Source organism: Bactrocera tryoni, chromosome 5 (genome assembly GCF_016617805.1).
Source record: "Bactrocera tryoni isolate S06 chromosome 5, CSIRO_BtryS06_freeze2, whole genome shotgun sequence".
Taxonomy (NCBI): Eukaryota; Metazoa; Arthropoda; class Insecta; order Diptera; family Tephritidae; genus Bactrocera; species Bactrocera tryoni.
In genome coordinates, this window is record NC_052503.1 from 16,149,935 (window position 1) to 16,162,023 (window position 12,089).

The window sequence follows — 12,089 nt, forward strand, 5'->3', positions numbered from 1 at the left end:
TTATCTTCTTCGGTACAACTTTGATAACTTGCATTCCATGGAATTTATAGCGCTACGGTATGAATGTCTACTAGAGAATGCCCAGTAAAAATTCTTACGATCTCGGGAAGATGAACTTTGCTAAAAGCAATAAATTCAGTAGATCTCCTGCGTGATACTCTAGGCCAAAAAGCTGGTCATCAACCAAAGAGTGTTAAGCTCATGTAAGGTCGATAGGTTCAGTAGCGATCTAGCACTGAATGCTTACCTCCTTGAAGGAGATTGCACTTCGGAGCAATACGTTTACTGTTACCATAATAGCAGTCACTTTAGTCTAGAAAGCACTACAATGCACCGGTAGTCTAAGCATAAGCCTGACGGAGAGCTCTTCACAGAAAATTTCCGTCAACCTTCCCACCTTTGAACCATCTGTGAAAAGGCTCACTGCGCTTTTTCTCCAGCGACTTCTATTTGCACATATTACCTTTATCGGTAAGTGAGCAAAGAAAAAGCCACCAGCAGTGGCCTCTGCCACTTGTAATTCGGGATATTTCATCATGTCTAGAAATTTGGTGGCCAAAAGCTTTTACCAGCACTCTTTATGTTATTCCGCCTACTTGATTGGAAGATAAGTTTCTTGTAGTCGCAATGCTATTTCTCCAGTAACATCAATGTTTAAATAATTTAAGATTTGCATCCTTTAATAAAGGATGGGCCACTCGATTTCTTATACAGATTTTCTAGAACTGAAGATTTGGCTATAAATAGTTTAATTAACCTAGAAATCAGTCATTGATAGTTTACTTGTCCACAGTAAACGGAGTCTTCATGCCATTAGGTAAGGTAAGGTTGGGTTAATCTGGTAGATCAATAAGCCAAGTATAGATCAGTTTTGGTCCTATGCGATACCAGATGAAGCTTAGTTTCTAGGTCTATGAGAAGTAATCATCCTTTAAGATGCCTGCACTTGACGCAAATTTTAACAGACTCTACGGCTTCACTATCGAGACTTCTTCCAATGTATCATACAGTGGAGACCGCAGATGCTTACAGCGTAGTCTTGCCAATGCGGGACAAGTGCACAAGAGATGCTCCATTGATTCATTGGTGCCTTACTCTAAATATTTTCTGCAGTCTTTTCGATCTGTCAGCCCCATTCTGAGGGCGTGTGTCGCCACCATTCCGATCATGTTCCTACAGTCTCTTCTATCGAGAGATGACGTTAGAATTGCCAGTATTATTTATTCATTGGAAATACAGACTATAATCTATACTTGGGTGCTATAAGCTAAAAGTTAATCATGTGATATTCTAAATTTTAAATAAATTTATTCCTACATTAGCATATGCAGTACCACTGTGCGCAGCAGCTAACCGAATTATTTCTGCTGCCACATACTGTTGCACTCAATGTGATATTTGATGTTTTTGTTTTTGTTGCCAGCAACGTAGGTGCACTATGGTTTACGCGGATCGTGCAAGAATCGTGTTAATGCCATGGTTAGTCCGTCCTGTCGCTGGTTGTTATTGTTGCAAGCTCATTGACGTTTCGCGCTGTACGTTGCATGTGTGCAATTGCAGTTGTTTAGTTGTATTCTTTTATTATATTTCTCTTTTTAATGTTTTTTGTTGTAATTTTCATAAGAGCAGCCTGTGTTGTTGTTGCTTGCTGGTGATTTCGCCTTGGCGGGCAATGAAAGTGTGCCCTTGAGGGCGTGTCAACAGTCGTGCCAGGCATATTGACGACCATAGCAGCAACAACTTGCCATGCAGTCAATGATGATAAGTATTGTTTCTAGTTGTTGTTGGCTGCTGGCTGTTGGCTGTTGTGGCGCACGTAGTGGTTTTTGGCGCGCATGCGTTTCACATTAATGCGATTGGAATGCACATGCTGCAACAACACACACATACCTACGACCGTATGTGATATATAATGTTTCTATGTATGTTTCTATGATGTTTGTATGTGCATTTGTGTGTGTGTTTGTGTGTGGCTAGTGAAATTGGAATGTCTCGTTTAGCTTTTATTTTTCGATACTCGTGCGCTGCCGCTTATATATCTCGACATTTGTTGCTGGATAATCGCTTTTGTTATTATTATTTTTCCATTGTTGTTATTGTTTTTTTTTATTGTTGTCGCTGCTGCCGCTGCTGCTATTAATGATAATCATGATGATTCGTTCCGCTCCTCCAAGTGCTTTTAATGGAGTTTACGTGATTTAGATGATGAGTTGTGAGCGCTTTTCACGGAACTAATGCACAACAACAGCAGCAACAAGCACTAACAACGCAATTTTATTATAACGCCTTCGCCACAGCAATCTCTTTTTGTTTTTTTTAGCAAATTGTCAGCATATCCCCACCTGGACACAACACTTTTCGGCCCAGCCGCTTTTCAACGCTCCTCAATGCTCCCCAACAACTATTCATGCCTGTCTTCATGCGCTGCTTTATGGCAAAAAATGAAAGTGCTTCGTTGTTGTTGTAAGCTGTATGCAACCTAATTAAGCATTGCAGATTTCCTAATTCACCTGCATGTCAGTTGCAGACTGGTTCCACGTTCACCAAGGCAGCCACAAGCCACAAGTCAACTGTACGTAAGACCAGCAGCAATCAATATTGCTCAGCAACATATCGGAGGTAGTAAGTACGTACTACATGTGTACTATGTATGTACATATACTATATATGTATAGAGTAGTCTGTAGTTGCAATAAAATACATTGTATGCTAGCTGTCGTCATCAAAAGCGGTGCTCTCCGATCACCAAGGCAATAAATGTTGCAAATAGAGACATAAAAAGTTGACAGCCAACAAGTGTGCAATGTAATTGACTAAATTATGCCAACAACAACATAACAACATTAACAGTGGTATGCTTGTATAATCGCATGTGTGTATGTATGTATGCACCTATTTGCTCTATGCGCTGGTGACAAATTGTCTGGGCAATAATGAAAATAGCGACGACGTTGTCATGATTTCTCGAAACAGCTTTTTTTGTGCATAAACTTTGAAACATGTTGTTGTTTTTACAATTTGTTAAGCTTTTTCCTACTTAAGTTGGATAATATTTTTACTTTGAGGGGTATCTAAATACCTCGATTTAAAAATATGGGTATGGGTAAAATTCAACATTTTTGCCGGCTTTTGATCAATTTTTTAATTGTTTGTCGCCTTGAAAGCAATCCCACTTGCGAGAACGATTTTTTCAGTACTCGAAAAACTTTTCAAAAGCACTTTTTGGGATTGCCTTCAGCTCCTTCAGCGAATTGTTTTTATCTCTTCGACCAACTGAAAATGATTTCCACGGAGCGGAAATTTCAATTTGTGGAACAAGAAAACTCACAAGAAGCCAAATCTGGTGAATACGGTGGTTGTTCGATGGTATTCATTGCGTTTTTGGCATTAAATTTGCTTACAATCGTAGTTCGATGCGTTGCTGCATTATCATCGTGTAAAATCCATGAATTGATATTCCACAATTCGTCACAAATATCTCAATATGACCAATAGACCTCCTTATTGACCGTCTGTCCTCGTGTTTTGCTCTATTCCGATGATTATTTACCTGTTTGGAAGTCAAACTAATAAACTCATGTCTCATCGGCAGTTCTAATGCTTTTCATGAATGCAGGATCGGAAATCGGACTATCGAGCATGTCCACGAGACCTGCTTACGGTACTCTTTTTGAAAAAAGTTCAGCTTTATCGGGATGAATGGAGCAAGAACGCGTTTCATACCAAAAAATCATTCGAAGAGACTCGCCAGAGATGTCAAACTCTTTCTAACACTTGCCTGATTTATTTTTTTTATCAGTTGAAGAGGTCGAAGGTAGTCCAAAAGAGGTGTGTCTTCAATGACCACTCGTAGGATTGTGTTTTCGATGAAGCCGAATCACCGTAAGCCTTTTCCAACATTCGCAACGATTCTGCACATAAAATTTGGTTATGAGGAAACCATCCTAGTATAAATAATTTAGATTAGTTTATCTCTAATTTCATACGTCTCTTTAACTGCCAAGTTCCTAGATAAGGTGGCAGAAGTAGAAGAGGTGTTCCAGCATCTCTCTCATGCCTATTTTCCTGTGTTTACTATAATTTTCGTCCTTACTGTTGCCCCCATCCCGCTCGCATATTATGTCAGTAAGTTGTCACCTGTGAGTCGACCAACAACCGCCAGCCAGTGTTTTCGAGACTTTGTCAGTAAAAGGGGACTGTGTTTTCTTCGGTGTTTTTGCACAGGATTTGGGAAATTTATAAATAATTTTATTTCAAAAATGTTCAGCAAACCATAAAAAGTTCCATACTTGTGATACATTTTTAGTAAGTCAATAGTATGAACCTTTTTCTTATGTCCAAAATTTTCAGTCAAAACCCTTAAAAAAACGTTCTTTTTAATCAAATATCAGACATATCGTTTCATTGAGTCTTTTTATAGCTCTGTCCCCCCCCTCTAAGACTAAAATATGCTCAAACTGTATTTTTGCCTGAAGTTCATAAATTCTACAACACTGTCAATTTTGAGCATACATACATATGTACCTACTATATATTTCAATTTCAACCATTTGGTCTAAGCTTGTTTAAAATGTTTCAAAATAAATTAATAAATATTCCTTAATATTTTTAAACCCATTCTTACAAGTCAGGTACTTCTCAGACCGCATTGCATTATGTATTTAAATTCAAGTGCGAATTCACGAAAACGAAATTGCATTAAGAGCCCTCAAAAATAATGAAATAAGTACAAATAAAAAAATAAAATATTTCAATGTCATCACGAGGGGCTTGGAGTTTCGTAATTAGAAGCGAGTAGGAAGCAAAGAAAAACAGCAAAGGCAGCTGAAAATATACATTTAATATACTTTATACTATACGCACATAAACACAATTAAGACGAGGGCAGTTAGATAAACCTATAAATTTTTGGTAAAAAATGTGTTTCGAAAACTAAATAATAGTTTCTCGAAATATTCAGCTCTTAGTTTTAGTGCCTTATTCAGTGTTGCAAATAGAAAATACTCTTAGAGGTTAAGTAATATAACTGATCCCAAGTATAAATTGTACTTCGATCGGTTATGGTTATTCCTTTGTGAAGCTAGAAAACGAACACAAATAATTCGATTTTAAGTGTCGGTTAAAGCCCCTTTTACCCATAAAAATCGGCTAGGCTTTACTTTGTTTTTCCGTATAAAATGCAAAGCAATCTATAAAGAGTTGAAATCTTTTTACCACGTTTTCCTCCAAGAGGCTTCTTCTACTGGCATTCGATATGATTTTTAACATCAATAGAACAATGTTCTTATATGACCCCTTCAATGCGTTCCCTTAACACTTATGCACTCGTTGGTTCTCTGGTAACTGACATTCAGTCAGAAGGATCTTTCAATCATACAAGTACCGATAGTTATGCAGTGCTCACCAAGCTCCCGTTAGTCCCAGCTGTCCAATAGTAACCCGCAAGCGGGCAGCGAAGCTCCAACTCGTTCCAATTCCAACAACAGCGAGGTTAATGGACTTTTACTTGTCAACTCATCAGCTTTTCAGTGGCTTGCCATTCCGCTATGACTTGGTAACCAAACTAGTTCTTTCCCTTAGGGATTCCTTATTAATCTTCGAACGCATGGTCATTGAGTTCAAGGCTAATACTGCCGCCCTACTATCGAAGCGCATAGTCACTTCCCTTAGTTATTCAATAAACTAAAGCTAAATGAGCTTTCGAAGAAGGTAGAAGTGGGGTTTGATGTGTATGGTATATATAGAATTATCGAGTCTCATTAGGACAAATATTTAGTTAATGGAGATGAGATCTTATAAAAAATACATGTCCAGATTAAAGTAGACACAAGAAGGAATCAACGCTTGGCTCTTAGTTTTTGGACTTCCAAAAATGCATACAAATTAAGATCGAACATTATCAAACCGTGCATTTAAGTGGTACACTTGCTTCGATATTGGTTCTGGGTTAGGTTAGGTTAGTCTGGTTGGGCAATGAGCCACGCATTGACCAGTTTTGATCTTTTGCGATACCAGATGGAGTTCAATTACTAGTTTCATGAGGAGTAATCATTCTTCAGGATACTTGCGCTTGACGCGAATTTTAACAGACACTGTGGTCTCACTATCGATATCTCCTTCAATGTATCATACCGTGGACTCCAGATGTTTACAGCGTAGTCTTGCCGATTTGGTTTTAAAGTTGAGGCTTATTGACTCCTTAGTCTTTAAAAAACCGGTATTTGCTGGGCTAAGATGTCACATGTTCCAAGCAATGTCCAAAGGAAGACTCAAATATAGAGCGGTAGACATGATGAGTGCCGTATTTCTAATTACTACTATGTGGATGGCAATAAAAATCACGAATTATTCAAACGACCCGTTTATATATAATACTCGTATGTATAAGTATATGAATGAGGCTAAAAGCTTGAACAAAAAAAAAACGAACGAAACCCTCGACAAAGGGGATTTTTTCAGAGTTAATAAAATATTTCGCTGCACTAATTTGCGTATTTGCCTTTGAAATGCTTGTAAAGCGGAAGAATTAAAAACAAAATCTACACAAATCCTCAGTTCCCATGCCGCCGACGCAACAACATTTGCAACCCTAAATAAATTTGCAACTTACTGCCTTTTCTAACTGTTAGCACAAAGTCTCATTGTTGTTATCTTTTCCCTTTTTCATTTTAATTCGCAGAACGCCAACAGCAACAACACAGACGTACAAACGCCAGCAGTCAGAGCACCGAGCAAGGGCAAGGACAGCAGCGTCAACAATCGCCTGCACCCGCCAGTTGCGAAGCTGTTACGCTTCGAGTGGCAAATCCTATAGACAACTCGACGACGCGTCAACGTCGCACGCGCGAAGACAACGTGAGTGGGCGGAATCAGTTTGCTAATCGTGTGTTGTGCCGAACGCCGCCGCCGGTCTACGATTCACTGCCAGCTACACCACCGCCCTCGTACACGCCGCACAGCGCGGGTGTGGCTGCGGGTGTTGTTGGCGTGCCCACAGCTGAAGGCCGAGCCGTAGTCGGCGTTGATGTACCCCATAGAGCGGAAGTCTGGCAGCAATGTCAAGCTTTCAGCGCCCCTCATTGTGGCAATAATGTCGCAGATTATGTCGAAGTTTTACTGCCGGCCGGTGGTGTTGGATATCAGCAGCCGCTGGGGCAGCAACGAGCGCAGCAGCAATTAGTGCAACTTGTCGAGAATGTGGCACCAACAGTTGGCCAGCAGCAAGAGCAACAGTCAGAGCCAGGGTTTGAAGCACAAGTACAAGTTGGAGAACAACAGCAGCAGCAACTACAGCTACAACAACAACAACAGCAAAACTTGCGGCGCCGTAGACGTCTGCATTTGCTGCAGCAACAGCGTTTATCGAATATCAACGCGACGAGTACGGACAGCACGAGCAGCGGCAGCAACTGCAGCCTCAGTAATAGAAACAATAACAACAACAGCAACAATTATCATTTCTACAGCGCCAATCCGATTGTTGGTGTCAGTGGCCCTGACGTCGGCGGCGGCGGTAGCAGCAGTGATAGCGAAACCTACGCTCGCTTGCCAATCGGAAGCGAACGACGACGTCAGCGTCGCCAACAGCGCATTGGTCGTGGCTTAAGGGGTATGTACGGCATTAAATTTAGTTGTAAAAACTGCTTTGAAAGTATTTAATATTTGAAGAATAGTTTAATACAAACGAGGTATTCCTTTTTGAACCCGAGATACTCGTTCATAAGATGAGTTTTTGCAGACCTATCCGAACTCAGTTAAAAAGTAATTATGAAAGAAATTCAATCTGTGGCTTTAAAGACACTAGTTGCAGATTAAAACTGGTTCAAAAGCTTGCTAGATCTACTTAGCTTTTCTTGTCTGCTCATAACTAACGTAAAGCGTGATCCATTTCAAGATTCAATTTTTTTTAAGAAAAAACACAGAAACTTCAAATTTAGTGGAGCTATTATCATTCAAAAGAACATTGTTTCGAATATATTGTTTTAAGATTATTTCTCTCAAATGCAGGCCGATGGTTTATTCGTTGAATCCAATTTCCGATGTTTCGTTCGAGCATTTGAACCGGTAACTCACGAATTACACGCGTGATGGTTTACTCCAAGACTTGAATCGAAGCGAGTTTGTCCGCATAGACTTTAGACTTTACATATCTTCACAGTAAAAAGTCTAACGGTGTAATATCACACGATCTTGAAGGACAATCAACCGACCTAAAAAGTGAAATTATCTGCTCACCGAAGTGTTCTCTCTATAAATGCATTGGTTGATGCGATGTGCGGGAAGTGGTGCCGTCGTATAGAAACCAAAAGTCGCCGAGGCATCAAATAGTCGGCTATCATTTTTGAAGAAATATGGATAAATGATTCCATTGGCCCACAAACCACACCAAACCTTTTTTTTTCTGCATGGAATGGCAGCTCTTGATTATCTTCAGGTTGCTCTTCGTCTCAAATCTGGCAATTTTGCTTGGGGTATGTAACCATTGGATCACATTCTTGCGTTACATCCTTCTGGGATTACGAAATAACTATATTTGGAAGAGCAAACATGAATCGATATCTCGTATAACATTTTCTCTGTTATGACAGTTGTTCAATAATACTTTATAGGGACTCAAAGGTATTTGATATGTAGACGTAGCTTATACCGAATATTGGATTAGACCTTTGTTGATTCAGTAGATTCCACGAGTCAATGTCATTATTACATCTTGTCTAGAGCGATGTTCAATTGAGTCAAGTCCGTCACCATAAATTACATTCGAGCGCATTGAGACATAGTGTTTCAAAACTTTTAGGATCCACCATTTAAGAACTTTCACAATTATTAAAGTTGTGTAGAAGAAGGTGAGAGTAAAAGCTCAAGCGCTTTCTCCCTCAAAGTCCTGCTTTAGCAAGCCTGAGTTTGAAACTTCTCGGCAGTCGTACCTTCGTCGAACTGAAATATAAAGCTGAGACTGATATTAGCCAGCCAAACGAATCTGTGATAGGCCCCAAGTACTTTGGTGATTTCTGGCTGTCTCTATAATCAATACACAAAAGTTTTAGATATCCCATTGCATTGGCGTTCTTAGCTGTTCAAGTGTGACCGACCTTTTCACCTATCCTAACCTAATCTAACCTGACCTTACATTCACATCAAAAATAATTATCTATCGAATTCGACTTCAAATATTGATGTATTTTTTAGGAACATAAAGTAAGGTTAGGAATTATGAAACAATTTTGATCTAAAAGTATATAAAACTTTATTAATTATGATCCCATTAATTAATAAAGTGTTTTTCATTAAACATTACAGATGCCTATTGTCCCGACTTGCTTCACGCTTGTTCCTTAATCCTACATCAGCAGAACGAACCCACACTTGAACCCAACGAGACCAGCAACGACAGTTCCGTAAGCAATTTCACAGCTACGCCACCACGTCGCACACACAGTCGTTGCTCTACAGAATATGTGGAAATAGATGAACTCCGTCCGGTGGCACGCGATCGAGAGGGCGAACGATTTAGAGATCTACAACCCAACAATTGGCAACCGCAGGTGGAACGTGCTATTAGCACACCCGAACTCCGACCATGCGCCTATAATGAGGGAGTTGTAGGCGTGTCTTTAAACCTGGAGGACACTGCAGGCAGGGAAAACGTCGAGTACCAAAGATTAGCAACGAACTCAACGCAACGGGACATGGGTCAGAACTTAAGCTTACGCCGGCCGCGTATCTCACTGACTTGGGTATTAAGAGAACAGCAACAACAACAGCAGCAACAGCAACAGGAGACACAAAACGAAATACAAACGCCTCTGAATGGCGATGACGAGCCGACTACAACAAACTGCAAGCAGCTCGGCAATGGCTCTGTAGAGACGCCAAATAATAATAACGGTTGTGTAAACGGTTTGCTAACGACAAAACAACGCACCGAAGTGGTGCCAACACAGTTGACCACCACCTGCACGACGAATACAGCTACTACCACAACAACAACGACAACGAAACGTTATCGCCTCAAACAGCTGCCTGGCAGCACGGATCCACTCAATGGGTACGCGACCACACCCACCGCACATATGCCAGCCAATGCATTGGCACCACAGAAATTCTTCAGCAATCAAAATTTATTGGAATATCGAGATAAAACTCGCGCCCCATCACGCGAACTGCTCTTCGTCTGTACGCCACAGCGTTTGCCGAAAAGTTACGACAACAGTGAAGCGCTTTCGTTGGCCAAAAAGCGCAATGAGATACGTAAGCGGCTCGCAGCGAAGATGGCAACACTGCAGGCGAATGGCAGAGCCAATGCGGACGGTGCTGAGGCCAATCAATTGGTCAAAAATGGCTGTGGTGCAACGGTAGCAGTAGGTGGCGTGCTCACGCCCAACGGTATTGTGCTCGAAAAAGATGAACTAAAGTCGCTAAAGGGTACATACTCCGAACCGAGCTTGATCGCCGCCTCGGAAGGGCAACACCGTCGTCATCGGCATCGCAAACGGCGTGAACGTAATCGTGGACCAAAGTTCGGCTATGAGATAAGCAATGTGGATGAGTTTCTGTCGAAGTGTTCGCTGGCAGCGCCCGGCAACATACCAGTGGTGCTCTCTGCCGCAAGCACGTTGTACCAAACGCGTCCGGGTCAGCATCAAATTGAAATTCCACTACCGCTTGGCATGGTCGTAAATGCGGTATTCAAAAATCAAAACTGGTTATATGTACAAACGCCACATGCCGAGGAGGGCTATGTCGTCTACTCGTGTTGTCTGCCGCTCGGCATACTGCCACCGAATGTGCGCAGCGGCGCCGCGGTTAACAACAAACCAGCACCTTGCTGGGAGTCCAACGGTGATATATTTCCACGTCCCGGCGGCAATATGACCGACTCCGAGAAGGAGATACGTCTGCGTGGTGGCACACGTTCCGATGGTGCACGTACGCCACGCGGCAAGCGCGGCGATGCCGTCGGCACCGATGTGGATACGGCGAATGGCAATGCCACGCCCATTATTTCCACAACCGCCTCCACGTGCGGCGAACATCAGGTGGATCGGCTCTATTTGCGTGCGGCCTCACAGCCGCGTCTAGTCGAGAAAGCGTACGCGCAACTCAAGTCCACGAAGCAGGCGTTGGCGCTGCGTAATGCCGGCAATGATGAATACGTCACGCTTCAGCAACAACAACAACATCAACAGCAGCAGCACAAGTCAAAGTTGCACGTGCAGAAACACATGCAACAACAACAGCAACAGCTGCAGCAGCTGCAACACAAGCCGCTCATCAACGGCTCGTATATAACGAACGGCCACAACGGCCAGCATCTTCATCCAAAGAATACCAACAATGCGGCGGCGTTGAGTGTGGCCTCAAATGCCACGCCCAGCGTCACCAGCATGTCACACAGCGCCAGCTTTGCGGCCAACTCAACCGCAAATGGCAGCGTGAAGCACACCAAGTTACAACAACACGCCAGCGTGCTGCACATTGCGAGTCGCAAGCAGCATGGCTTGCGTCAGACGCTCGTCGCCATCAACACCGACTACTCCACCGAGAGCATTGTGCTGCACAAGGGCGAAATTGTGACGCTCTGTGAGTGTCGTGAGTCCAAAGATCATCGCCAGTGGTTCTATGTGCGCACGCGCGACGGACGCGAGGGTTACATACCCGCCGAGGTGGCCGGTCATGGCTACCTGTAGATCCGCTAAGGGTCTTCAACAACAACCCCTACTAATCAGTAACAAAAAAAAACGAAACTTAAATGATTTTTCTAGTTATAAGTTGCACACACACACACATTCCAGTCGCTTAGTTTGTAGCAGCTAAACAAACATATTACTTAAATATAATATTAAAAATAATCTAACAATTTATAATAATGATTATGAAACGAAATATTTATCTGGTGCCCGAAATGGGAGTGGTATGTATATGAAATACATTTAATTATGCTTAAAAAGTGTTAAACTCTTATGTAATTTAAGTATAGAAACGTTGTTTGTATGTATGTGTATGAACTTAAGATTAATTGCAATGAAAACTGTTTACAAAAATTAAATAAATTATCACTCCATCATCATAACAATTCAAAATCAGTA

General features: G+C 41.7%; 1 protein-coding gene across 1 annotated transcript; it reads left to right on the forward strand.

The window, feature by feature from the left end:
* Positions 1 to 3,093: 3,093 nt before the first annotated feature.
* On the forward strand, positions 3,094 to 12,089 carry LOC120777030. The gene is made up of 3 exons (XM_040108141.1): positions 3,094 to 3,103; positions 6,680 to 7,609; positions 9,301 to 12,089. The coding sequence occupies exons 1-3, from the start codon at positions 3,094 to 3,096 to the stop codon at positions 11,688 to 11,690; spliced, it is 3,330 nt and encodes a 1,109-aa protein (XP_039964075.1). The 3' UTR covers positions 11,691 to 12,089.